Source organism: Stomoxys calcitrans, chromosome 5 (assembly GCF_963082655.1).
Source record: "Stomoxys calcitrans chromosome 5, idStoCalc2.1, whole genome shotgun sequence".
Classification (NCBI taxonomy): Eukaryota; Metazoa; Arthropoda; class Insecta; order Diptera; family Muscidae; genus Stomoxys; species Stomoxys calcitrans.
In genome coordinates this window covers 61,395,966-61,410,133 of record NC_081556.1, presented here as the reverse complement: position 1 = coordinate 61,410,133, position 14,168 = coordinate 61,395,966, and the positions used below count along the sequence as shown (strand labels likewise).

The following is a 14,168-nucleotide window of genomic DNA, read 5'->3' as shown; positions in this document are numbered from 1 at the left end:
AAGGGCGCAATTCTTATCCCATTTTGCACAATGAATTCCACTTTGGTCTCCAACACCCATACCAAGTATGTCCCCAATCGGTTCATAAATTGGTATAGCTCAAAAAGCATAGCAATTCTTATCGTTTCCTTTCAAGTTCTTTTAACTTTAAGTTAACCTTTTTCTGCATGTGGCTGTATTTTTAATTACCGCGCTAACGATTCGTAACGTACTAAGTAACTCATGAAACTGGCTAAGGCAAAGAACAACAGAAAATAAATAAATAATGGCCTATCCTACCTGCCAATTCACACATAGGATATCGTTTTTCTGCATGCACAAACTTGTTCAAAAATGTAAACAAAACAGATTTTTATACATTCCAATTGAAAAGAAGTATAGTTTTTACTGGAAAATGCAAAAAAAAAAAAAACGAATTTTGCCCTTGAACATTCCACTAAGGAACAGGGGCAAACTTCTCACATATCAATGAGTGCAGTCCGATTCATTTATAGCAGTGCGACATCTCTTTGGATAGAAGTTTTACATGGCATAGTATCTCACAAATGTTGCCAGCATTAGGAGAGGAAAACCACCGCTGAAAATTTTTTCTGATGGTCTCGCCAGGATTCGAGCCCAGGCGTTCAGCGTTGTAGGCGGACATGCTAACCTCTGCGCTACGGTGGCCTCCTCACTACCTCGACCTCTATTTCCTATAATGGATAAGGACGGAGAAAAAGGAGCTATATCAAGTAATAGTCCGATTCGGGGCTCAAGAAGCAAAATCGGGAGATCGGTCTATATGGGAGCTGTACCAAGCTATAGATCCATTCAGACCATATTGCACAGGTGGGAAGAGAATTGCGCCCTCTTGCGGCTCAATAAGTTAAGATCCAAGATCGGTTTATATGGCACCTATACCAGGTTATGGACCGATTTGGACCATACTTCGCACAAATGTTGGAAGTGATACCAAAATACCACATGGAAAATTACAACCAAATCGGATAGGAATTTCGCCTTCTAAAAGCTCAAGAAGTTTATATGGCAGCTGTATTAGGTTATGAACCGATTTGAACCATACTTGGTAGTTATATCAAAACACTACCTGCAAAGTTTCAGTCAAATCGGACGAGAATTGCGCCCTCTAGAGGCGCAAGAAGTCAAGACCCAATATCGGTTTATATAGCAGCTATATCAAAACATGGACCGATTTGGCCCATTTACAATCCCTATCGACCTACACTAATAAGAAGAATTTGTGCAAAATTTTAAGCGGCTAGCATGCTTTCGACAGACAGACGGACGGACATGGCTAGTTCGACTTAAAATGTCACGACGATCAAGCATATATATACTTTATGGGGTCTTATACGCATATTTCGAGGTGTTACAAACAGAATGACGAAATTAGTATACCCCCATCCTGTGGTGGAGGGTAAGATGAGCAAAAAGTGTATGCTATGTCAGCAAACTTATTTTTCTGTGTGTTAGTACGAGTGAGTCCTTCACTGCACTAGAGACACCGTTGGTTTGAAGGAGTTTTTGTAGTGAGTAGTATAAGGGTGCTGAGTGCAAATGCCAAATGAACAAAACTGGCTTGTCTTATTGGTTTATTAACTACTGTGGTACACCGTGTCCCAAATTGGGGCATTCGTTTGAGACGCTGAAAAGAATGAGAATTTATATCGCTCGATTTAAACTTTTAACCGCAGAATTACACCAAAATCAGTTTAGATTTGGCTATAGCTTTTTTGGTTTTTTGATCCATTCTAATTGAGCCACTCTAATGTGCAAACTTGAGAGGTCGCACAACTCAACTTCCAGTGGCTTATAACCTAATCGACACAAACGCACTTACTGAAACCCTGAAATAAACCAAAAGAAGCGGGATATTCTGTGAATATATGCTAATAAGAGAACACGTGAACGAAAGCTTCAGCTTTTTCATATGCATGTCCATTTGGTCGTGACAATTGCAGCGCCACAAAGTCATCATTGCTCATAACCATCACTCAAAGTATAGTGTCCATGAGTGTGTTGCATTATTCTTCAATGCCCATCCTCATTAAGAGACCCATAGTCATTGCAACTACGTACACTGCTCCTCGGCGTGGCGTCCAAATTGATCGATAAAATATTCCCCGGTTGGTGCAGCTTATTTGAATGTGTTTGAATGGCATTCAACGTGTGAGGCTGTGAATGTGCATATGAATGAAATCGCGCCCATGTATGTGTGCGGAATGAACATTTTATGGCGTCGAATAGCACTTTCAGTGGCCAATAATAAAAAAACCAAAAGTTAGAGGCATTTCCATGTGCTCTGCTGAATTGGCAAAGATGCACTGCGAACGACTACCGTTAGATGAATGCTCGTCGTCACATGTAGTTCTTGATGGAAACTTATCAGCTTCCTCGGAGCTCAATTTTTTCGATTTGGTCAAAATGTGGCGTGCATTCATTCGCAAATATATGTATAGGTGTACACTAGACTGGGTTCATTTGCAATGGAATGGGTTTTAAATATATCGTATAGCTGCTTTTGAGAGCTAAAATTGCAGACGAATTAAATGTTTATGTGCATGAGCCGTAACTTTGACATGTGGTGCAAATATGGTGTCTCGAATTAATATAGCAACATAATTGAGTGGCCATAGAGTGAACTTATTGTTTCTAAGCCTTTTCATTTAAATGAGAAAGTTCACTTTACCCAGGCTTGGGGATATAAGGTTAATTCTTATTATTACGATTTTGTTACGAAGTTCATAATTGTTAAGTGAATTTTTAAAAATTATGTATACGTACTTTTTGTTTAGGACCACAAATAGTTTATTTGTAAGCGGTACATGCAAAAAATAACTCATTAGCCATAAACGAACTTTTCGACAGGTAAACTTATTTTATGGAGAACGTTGGGACTTTGCTTACAATATAATAAAAAAAATTTATGGCGCAAAATATTATCAAACAATCTATGCACTGTAGAAATCCTTCTTGCCTCCAGCCTGGCGCTGTTTGAGGCGATTTTGTTTGTGGTATCGTACATACAAGCATTTTTCAACCTAAAGTGAAATTCTTAAATATTGTCACTTTCCGAGTTTACATTCGCACATGGTCGCGAATCCACCAATGCTGACTAAGCTTTACTCAATTAAAAAGCAAAAATTAGTCTTTTCTGAGGTGTAATCTCTAGCAAAAGGAAGATTCAAAATATGTATAAACAAACCAAACGAATCATCTGTTCGCGTAACAAACCATATTTGCTGTAAACGAAGCTTTATCGTAGCTGAAAAAATGTTTACATAAATATGTGTCAAATTAACGACTTATGTTCAACAGTGGAGGGAAATGTTGCACTTGCCGCAAACATATTCTAAACGTTTTATTTTTTTGCGGGTAGTTGAAATTTATGTAAAATATTAACTTTTTTCTAAATCGGTTCTTTCTTTGGGGTAACAAGAAAAAGAATACGGTCGTTAACACGAAAGAGGCGTTCACTTAACCGAGATTTCACTGTTGCTGTTATGAGACACCCACTTTTGACCATACTCAACATGGGTGTTAGGAACTCAAGTAAACTTCTTTGATGCAAAACGTTGGATTTTGTTTACGATAAAAGTACAGGTTTTTGCAATAAATTCTTGCAAGAATTTGTGACAAATACGAAGTTTTTGGGGGCGAGCGTAGCGCAGAGGTTGGTATGTCCGCCTATGACGAAAAAGCCTTGGTTCGAATCCTGGCGAGAACAACAGAAACAAGTAAGAGCGGGCTAAGTTCGGCCGGGCCGAATCTTATATACCCTCCACCATGGATCGCATTTGTCGAGTTCTATGCCCAGTATCTCTTTTAGGCAAACAAAGAATATTATTGTTACAAAGAATAAGAATATGCTATTGTGTGATATTTCAGTTCATTCGGATAAGAATTACGCCTTGTAGGGACTCAAGAAGCAAAATCGGGAGATCGGTTTATATGGGAGCTGTATCAAGCTATTGATCGATTCCGACCATATTAGACATGTATGTTGAAGTTCATAAGAGAAGCCGTTATACAAAATATCTGCCAAATCTGATGAGAATTGTGCCCTCTAGATACTTAAGTAGTCAAGATCCCAGATCGGTTTATATGGCAGCTATATCAGGTTATGTACGGATTTGTGCCATACATAACACAGTTATTGGAAGTCATAACAAACTATTGACCTCATGCTAAATTTCAGACAAATCGTACAAGAATTGCGCCCTCTAGTGGCTCAAGAAGTCAAGACCCAAGATCGGTTTATATTGCAGCTATATCAAAACATGGGCCGATTTGGCCCATTTACAAACCCAACCGACCTACACTAAAAAGTGGTATTTGTGCAAAATTTCAAGCGGCTAGCTTAACTTCTTCGAAAGTTAGCGTGTTTTCGACAGACAGACGGACGGACATTGCTAGATCGACTTAAAGTGACATGACGATCAGGAATATATATTTTATGGGGTCTCAGACGTATATTTTGAGGTGTTACAAACAGAATAAAATTAGTATAGCCCCTTTCTATGGTGGAGGGTATACAAATTTTCAGCGGCATTCCCTCCTAATGCTGGCGACATTTCTATGTAAAAACTTCGCAATACGGCACGCCGTTTGAATTCGGCTGTAAAAAATAGACCCCTTATCATTGAGCTTAAACTTAAATCGGACAGCACTCAGTGATATGTGAGCAGTTTGCCGCTGTTCCTTAATGGAATTTTCATGGGCAAATTTGCAGTACTTTTCTTAAACTCATAATACCTCTCATTCTTGTTAAATTAAACGTTACTTGGGGTTTCAATTAGTGTTTCTTTACTTACAAATTAATTAAACGTCATGCTCATGCACATGTATATTCTTTTTGATTTTCAAAAAGATTGTGCACATTCAATTATATATACAGATTTAAGTTGGTAATTCAACCTTTTCCAGAGTATATTTGGAGTTATTTCAATGTTGTGATACACAATTATTTTTTTTAAGCCTTCCTTGATTTTTGCCATAGGACGTACCCAGTCTAGGACGTACATAATCTTTTAAAATTGTATATTTCCGAGTGTACCATCCGCCCATCATTTTTTATCCATTACTGGTCTATACGCTTAAATACTCACCCTCTCTCTCTCTCTAGTAGGAGAGACACAAGAGAATAATTATTGATCCAGTAAACGAATAATCTTTTGCGGCTATCGAAACACTTTTGCCCTTAAAGAGTTTTTGGTTTGACAACAAAAGAAAGGAATTTTAATGCGGGCGTAGTTGCTAAGGAGTTTACAATAAACAAAGTTAGTTACGTTTAATAATGCTATGTTTAAGGCTAATGTTTGATATGTTGAAGCGAAAAGTTACACGGTTACAATAAAAGAAAAACTTCGTGATAAAAGTATTTTGTTTGTCGCAAAAAAGTCCCAAACCTTTCATTTTTTTTGTGTGTAATTTGGTATTAAAATGACATCTATCCAGCAAAACTTAGAATGAACTTTAATCAAATATACTTTTTTTACACTTTTTTTCTAAAGCAAGCCAAAAGTAACAGCTGATAACTGACAGAAGAAAGAATGCAATTGCAGAGTCACAAGCTGTGAAAAAATTTGTCAACGCCGACTATATGAAAAATCCGCAATTACTTTTTGGGCAACCCAATATTTATTAAATTACGTGCAACAATCTTAATAATTTTTTTTGACTTTTATGTCCACACATGTTTTGCTAATTTTATTTTAAAATTTTGCAAATATTGCCATTTTTTTCCTTGTATTGTTTTGGCAGGTTGGTAAACGGGCGTTGCCACCTCATGGCAAACAAACAGACTTCATGGGCGGTTTTAAGTTATGTTTGGCTTTTGTTTGTAACTTTTGGGTAAGATAGCCTCTTTGATTTAAATTTAAAGTGATGGTTTTTGGTTTTTATGTTTCTTGTTAAAAGTAGTCTTGATTGCCGGTTCTGTTATCCAATCATTATTTGCTGAAATGCTACCCACTCTAATTCACAATTATTTGAGGAGATATTTACGTAACTTTGCTCTCGCAAATTCACAGAAATTGTCAGCATAATTAGACTTTGGCTACGTCGTTGATGCATATGCTGTATGATGGTGTGCCGATGTACTGGAATGTGCCATCGAGTAGCGAATGTCTAACTAGAATGTGGAACCTTCAGGCAGTCTTACTTAACATTCCATCATCAAAAAGTTACCCACACACTCAACATCCACGAATGACATGGATGGCTTGATTAGTGCAAGGACTTTCAATTTGTTCGACGAATGAATAAACGATTGAACGAACGCACATTCACGCGCCCTATCTGCACGTGTGTGCATGTGTGTGTGCGATTGGAGGCATGTTGACGGTATTCGTGGGAATTCTTGTTTCGCGGTTTTATTTGATGACTTTAAAAATTTGTGTTACGTATACGACATGCATGCCAACTATTTATAGTCATGCACCAATACCATCCCCGCCTCACCTAATTTGCGGTGCTTTCTAGACAAGGCAGCAGCATTCGAGGAGGAAGAGTATAAACTATCGAAGAGCCGACTGCCCGGAAAGTGGCATTTGGGTTGCAAAAGAGGCCATACATCGTGAAAGGAGTTGGTGGAACTGCCTTTTTGGTCTTTTTGTTATTAAACTCGTAAACGAATTGACTTCATTTACACGATTTTCATTTGCGTCTAAATTACCAGATGACTGTATGACTGACTGGCTCTTGCATTGATGGCTTCAAATTCCCCTGGGCATTGCTAAAAACTACGTGCGTTTGATGAGTCGCCTTAGTGCTGTTGAGGTTGTATGTGTGCGCTGGAATGTGTGAATACGACTATTTGTTCGGTTTGTTGGCGTAAGGAAATTTTGGTGTGTGGGACAGGAGTTTGGCTGTATCAGTTTGTCAAAAGTTAAGTTTCGTTGCGGAACCCAAGTTTACTGGCTGGCTGTGCGGCTGAAAGTGTGGTAAGTGTAATAAACACAAGCGCATACAGGGTGGCTGATGAATATTGCTACAATGATGAATATTGCTACATTTTTTTTTCGGTGTATGGAATACATTTTTCTTTTATTCATGTTAAATTAAATTATTAAATTAATTATTAAATTATTATTAATTAAATTAATTAATTAATTAATTAAATTAATTATTAAATTATTATTATTAAATAGAAAAAAAAGTTATTACATTTTTTTTTGGTAGCGGCTTTCATCAGCCACCCTGTATACCTTGTATGTGTGTGTTTCACTGCACATATACATATACACATATGCATTGGAGTGTTGTTATGTTACGTTTCATGTGTCATAAAAACTTTTGCAAATCTCTGAGGTGGCATTGTACTGTGGCATGCCACTTACTCACATATACAACTCGTTAAGTGCTTAAGTTGGTTGGTGGAGTGTTGGCGTTGTCGCTTTGTCTTTTTGCCTTTTGCCGAATTTACCACACAACTATTGCTCTTTTCTTTTTCAATCTGATGCCAGAAGAGAGTATTTGTTTATACCACAAAGTTCTCTTTGTTTTGGAAAGCGTTAAGTGTTGCCGATCTCTTTCATAAGTGTGTTTAAAGAGGATTAAAAAAAAAAAAACAGCTTAAAAGTAATTTTTTTAGCCTTTATAAGGCCGCGTACTTTAGAATACACTCAGAAGAGAAACTTGTTAGGCAAAAATGTTTGCACAACAACAAAAAGTCTGTTGAAAATGGGATGATTTTAGCCAAAAAATGTTGGAAATACTTCAAAAATTTTTTTATTAAATCTTATCTTTTAATGCTAAAGATTTTCAGAATACAATTTTACCATTTTTTTTACAAATTTTTAATGATTTCAAATAACAGCAGACAAAATATCTCTTAGAATCATATAAACGCTTTTAAACAAAACATTAACGCCTAGAATATATGTTTAAAATTAAATTTAAATATCGTTCTATTAAAGGCGGTTAGGTTTGGTTAAGTGGGTAGTCCACCATAAAAGTGAGTTAATGGCTTCCACACATATTGCGCATAGTAACCAAATTAACTTCTTGTTATTGATTCCAATGCCTTGGTCTAACGCTTTTTCAAACTTCAATCTGGCTTCCTTTTGAAGAGGCTATTATCGCTATTTATACGATTCAAATACAACATACCAACGCACGGCCCTTGAAGCCATCACACATAATATGGTTAAAAAGTCTTCTAACCAAAAATGAAGCGCTTCCCATAGTGGGTGGTGTGTGTTGCTATCTTTGGCTTTTCTTTTCCATTTGTATCTCCGATCATTCAGCTCGTCTCGAAAGAGAAACAAACAAAAAGTGATATTTTTTTGTGAACTTTTTTCCTAAAACTAATTTCCTGTATTAGGAATGAATGAACTATTATCTATTGATGACTAAAATTATGTTTGTTCCATTTAAATATTAAAAAGGTCAAGCACAAACCATTATTTTTATGTGAAAAAAAATTTAATTTTTTTTCTTTTAAATCGTATAAATCAAAAACTGAAAAATGTGTCATGGCTTATAACATAACCAATGAACAAAATTAGACATTGATCATAGAAATCGATCAATATCTCTCGTTTTTATGTACACACTCATAGAAAAAAGTCTGCTGAACAAACACTGTCTGCTGAATGCAGTAGGTCTGCTATTACAGCAGCAGTACAGCAATTTCAGAGTAGCAGGCTTACTGCTGAAAATTTGTTGTTTGTTGAAAATGGCTCCTGCTTAATGAAGGGCATGTTAGAAGAAACAAATAAGAGTGTGCTAAGTTAGGCCGAGCCGAATCTTATATACCCCCCACCATGGATAGCAATTGTCGAGTTCTTCGTGAGGTATCTCTCGATAAGAATTGTTATGCTATTAGGGATATATCAAGTTATAGTCCGAATCGGACCATATGTGAATTGAATATTGAAGACCGTAGTAGAAGTCAATGGGTAATATTTCAGTCCATTCGGATATGAATTGAGCCTTGTAGGGACACAAGAAGCATAATCGGGAGATCGGTTTATATGAGAGCTGTATCAGGCTATAGATCAGTTAAGACCATATTGGACATGTAAGTTGAAGGTCATGGGTGAAGCTGTTGTACAAAAGTTCAGCCAAATCGGATAAGAATTGCGCTCTTTAGGGGCTCAAAAAGTCAAGATCCAACATCGGTTTATATGGCACATATATTAAGTTATGGGCCGATTTGATCCATACTCAGCACAGTTGTTGGAAGTCATAAAAAACAGCTTCATGCAAAATTGCATGCAAATCGGATAAGAATTGCACCCTTTATTGGTCTAAGAAGTCAAGATCCTAGATCGAATTATATGGCAGCTATATCAGGTTATTCACCGATTTTGAGCCATACCAAACACAGTTGTTGGAAGTCATAACAGAACACCTCATGCAAAATTTCAGCCAAATCGGATGAGAATTGCGCCCTCTATTGGCTCAAGACATCAAGACCTAAGATCGGTTGATATGACAGATATATCAAAACATGGACCGATTTAGCGCATCTACAATCCCAACCTACTCACTCTAATAAGATATATTTGTGCAAAATTTCAAGCGTCTATGGGGTCTTAGACGTATATTTCGAGGTGTTACAAACGGAATGACCCCATCCTATGGTGGAGGATATAAAAAGGGAACACATGTGTAAATGTTTGTCTCAGTGGATGTTTATATTCACCACTGAATATAAACTTCCCATAACACTTTTTTTTAAATTTAGATACAAAACGCCAAGCCAGTCATATGCACATTAGTAGAATAATAATAACAACAAATTCAAGCTAGCTCAGCCACATTTCGAGGTGTATACCATTGAATGGATCAGGTAGCTTCTTTACAGTAATATCTCTTCCAACAAAATGTCTAAATAAATTCTAAAAAATGCCTAATGCAATCAAAACAAGTAACAGGCAACCATAAAAAAGTATATTTTTTCAGCATACTTGTGTACTCAATACAGCAGATTTTGTCAGTTGAAATAGCAGTAAGAAATGTTTGCTAATACAGTAGCCCTATGTTTGCTGAAACAGCAGTAATGTCTGCTTTCCCATTTTCAGCAGACAAAAACTGCTGATAACAAATTTGGTTGAGTACAAATAAGTGAAGGTATCTCATTTTGAATCGAATGTACAGTGGTGATCATATAATTAGAGACACCGGCCCTAATTTGAAAAACTTACGTTTTATTAAAATTAAATGATAAAAACATAATTTTTATTAGTAATCCCACAAGTCATAGACAGGAAAATGTGTATATTAAAATATATAGGCAAAAAAGTTGCTGAATTACATAAAAAGGCAAGGAAATTTATCATCCAATTTTTGCATAGACAGCTAATTTGGCACACTTATGTGTTAAGCAAAAAGGGGTATGAAAAATAAATTCTTCTTAAGGATTTTAAGGCTCAGTTTACCCTTTCATGTAAGTACTGGTCTTCAACTTGACCTGAATGCAATAAATGTATGTATTTATTAAAACAAAACAAAAAAAAAACAGGGCTTAACGTCCCTGAAGGCATGTTTGGAGCATTATCGTTCATAATAACGAATGAAGTTGGCTGTTGTGAACCACAAATGCTTTCTCCGTTATAACTCTATGGAAATGATCCATTCTTTGAGAATTCTTTCGAAAAGCACCCTAAAACCATTATGTTACCACCGTTAGGATTTATAGCCTTTTAAGTATACTGACGGTCTAGTTTTTTTGCTCGGAGGACATGCAAGTCAATAAAAAATTGACCCTCAGAATATTTTAAAGGCCATAAATACTGATGGATACAACATAGTGGGTATGGGGTGCTTTTTTACACTCAACCAAATTTGTTATTCAAAAATGCAAACATTTTTGCTAAAACAACAGTTCTTGTCTGCTGAAAATGGGAAAGCAGACATTACTGCTGTGTTAGACAAAATAGCACTTCTGTCAGTTAAATCAGCAAACAAAATCTGCTGTTCTAAGTACAAAAATCTGCTGAAAAATTGAATACTATTTTTTATGTTTGTCTGTTACTTGTTTTGATTACTTTAGGCATTTTTTAGAAATGTTGTTGGATGAGATGATTTTAATTTGTGGAATAGTACTGTAAAGAAACTAACTGATCCATCCATTGGTATACATATCTAAATGTGGCTGAGCTCGCTCGTATTTATTATTATTGCTCTACTAATGTGTACATGGCATGGCCTCTCTTTCTAAATTTAAAGAAAAAAGATGAGTCACACATTTACATTTGTATTTTATGTTGTCTTCTAATATCCCTGATAATTAAGCAGACTCAGACTCTTCAGCAGTCAGTCTGCTGTTCTGAAATTGCAGAACTACTGCTGTAATAGCAGAACTACTAATATAATAGCAGCAAACTTAAGAACTAATAAAAACATCGAGTAAAATCCACAATAAGCTAATCAAACCGATCCTCTTCAAACGCCTTCAAACCACACAAAGTTGTAAGTAAACATTTTAAAATTTGAACCTTAAGATGTTCGTTCAAGAGCTCCTTGCAGAAGGTAAAGAAGCATAAGGGTTGGTACTCTGTTCGTCTTTTCAAATGAACAACTGTCAAAATCCGTACAAAAATTATTTAAATAAGCAATGCGCAAAAAAAATTTGCGCCTTTTTTATGTTAAGGACTCAGTGTAGTTAAAACAATTTATCTTTGTGTACAATGAAGACAAGATTGTGTTGCTAGAAAAGTACTTGAGTTAAAAAAATAAGGATATTTTGTTAAACAACTAGTCCGAAATGAAAACTGAGCAAGCTCCCTGCAAAAAGTGTAACGCCAGTGTGTAAATTAATGCTCACATGGAACATAATTTTAGAAAATATGGAGGAAACCCGCCAAATTCCTCATAAATATGTGATTCTTGAACAGCTGTTTGCAATAAAAAGAAACTTTTAATCTCTTGCAAACTCTTTCATATTAAACATGTCTTCTCCACAACTCTGAGTCATGCGCTTTTCGATGTGTAAGTAATGTTCTCTTCTTTGTGGGAAACAAATGCTCTTTCCTGTGACTCCACGTGTTTGAACATGTGTGTGTGTTTCCAATATTGTCGTGTCGTGTTTGCAAAAACCTCATCTCTCTCTCTCTCCCGGTCGCTCACTCTTCTCTTGTCTCATGCGCCTTTTGTTGCGCTTCCGTAACAAACATTGCTGCTGTCTTCCATTTATGGCTGGATTTGGCACTGGCTGCCTGCCACTGGCACTACTATGGGGGAATTATGGTACCCCAGAGATTTAACTAATCAAAATTCCTTACACCTGGGACCAGCCGCAGCTATGTCGAACATTATGGTATACTGGTATAGTCAATGTACTCTACATACAGTATTGCAAGTGCGAGTAGTTGGAGTCAGCGGCAGTGTTGGGAATGGTCGGACGGACCTACATTCCCACATTGTGGCCCTATAGTGTGCTTGGTTTACTAGGTTAGAGGGTTGGGAGCTTAAGCGAAACATATTGATTTTTCTTGTAATGGTCTCCTCACTTCTTGGCCTTGGGTTCCCACTCCCGCTATCAGCAGCAGCATCATCATCTCTTCACACCGCTGTACGGGTTTGTCCGTGGCAGATTTTTAAACTTTGTTGTGGCATTCCTTGGTGTCTCGAGAAGTTTTTACCATGTGCAAGGGAATGTGTGTTTAGAGTTTTGTTTTGTTTCGTTTCGTTGGTTTTTGGGCATGTTTGACTTGAATGGCTGGCTGCTGGATGTCTTGAGTTTGTGAGTTTACCACTTTCTCGAGGATGTGTGAATGGCTGAGTGTGACTTTGGGTTCGAGTGGCTGTGAAATATATTCCATAAAATAATTCGCTTTAGGGAATTTGGCCCGTTAATGCATTTTTAGTTAGAATGTAATTATTTGATTATTTTCACGGATGCAAGAACTCCTCAGCTGATGGATAGAGTAGAGAAGTACATATGCTCTTTACGTGTTTATGGTTCATGAATTGTCACCTTCTCATATGCAACTTCTTCTTCTGTTTAATTTTCATTTAGGTCACATTGTGGAGAATCAAACTTCGAACACAATATTGAAGAATGGTAGCGGAGACAAGGATGAATATTTGCAAAATCCAAACTCTCCCAAAAACAGTCTCCTAAAGGAGGAATCTAAACAAAGCTGTAAAGATGGCGAAAGGGTGGTGGATGATGACGATACCAATGAACTAGATGATCTGGACGATGATGAGATAGATGAAGATTTGCTTAGCTTGGACAGCTACTATTCAGGTAAGCATTGGTTTTTTGTTCTTGTTTGTGGGATTTATTCCGGTATTAAAACTTCAAAAAAGTCGTGTGTAGATTAAGGCCAACCTTCAGATACTACACAAAAAATGTGAACGGAAGCAGTTTAAAAGAAGTCAGTGGAATATATTTTATTTTTCTGTTTGTATCTGCATATCTGAGCCGATGTGCTTACTATGACTGTAACGTCATAACTGCTTATAGGTATATTTTCAACTATGTATACAGTAGGTTTTTTTGAGTTCTTGGTTTGATACTTGAAATTAGGGAGCACAATATTCTTATGTTGTTTGATTAATTTTGCTTTAATTCAACAAGTTATCAAGTTTCGATCTGCAAAGAACTTTCCCATAAATGTAAATGTAAAATGTTTTCCTACACCCAGAGAAATTTGTTAGTGGGACCAGCAAAAAATTTTTTCTATAACAACTAAAAGTCTGTCAAAAATGGAATAGTTTTATTTTATTTTTTTTTTTGTTAAAACGGCAAACATTTTTTGTTCTTTTTCGGAGGCTAAAGTGTTTATTGTAGCCTTAAAATGTCAAAAATATTTTAAAAACTTGTATATTACATCTTATATTTTAATGTTAAAAGTTTTCAGAATACCATTTCTGCAAATTTTCCGGCATTTTGTAATCTTGTGATGATTTCAATAACAGCTAACAACTCATTTTTAAAATTTCAAACAAAAAATTAAAAATTACAAAATTAATATTGGCAAAAAATTACGTCAGTATATAGAAAATGTCTTAACAATCATTTGAGGTGTTGAACACATTTTAAACTATTTCCTTCAAAGGTTAAACACTTGTAATTTAAATTCACTAGACAGTGTTTGCTGGTATCAGCAAACTAATTTTCTGGGTATAGACTGAAATTAGCATCTTTGCAATATTTTTAAAAAATGGCTTGTTTTTCTTATCATTCAAAATTACACCCAGAGAAATTA

General features: G+C 36.1%; 1 protein-coding gene across 1 annotated transcript in view; it reads left to right on the top strand.

The window, feature by feature from the left end:
* LOC106088697 (zinc finger protein 423 homolog) overlaps positions 1-14,168 on the top strand; it is a 145,658-nt gene that overhangs the window by 39,743 nt on the left and 91,747 nt on the right. Inside the window, exon 2 of the mRNA XM_013254348.2 lies at positions 12,971-13,204. Within this exon, the coding sequence (XP_013109802.2) occupies positions 12,971-13,204 (234 nt within the window). The remainder of the gene's footprint in view (positions 1-12,970; positions 13,205-14,168) is intronic.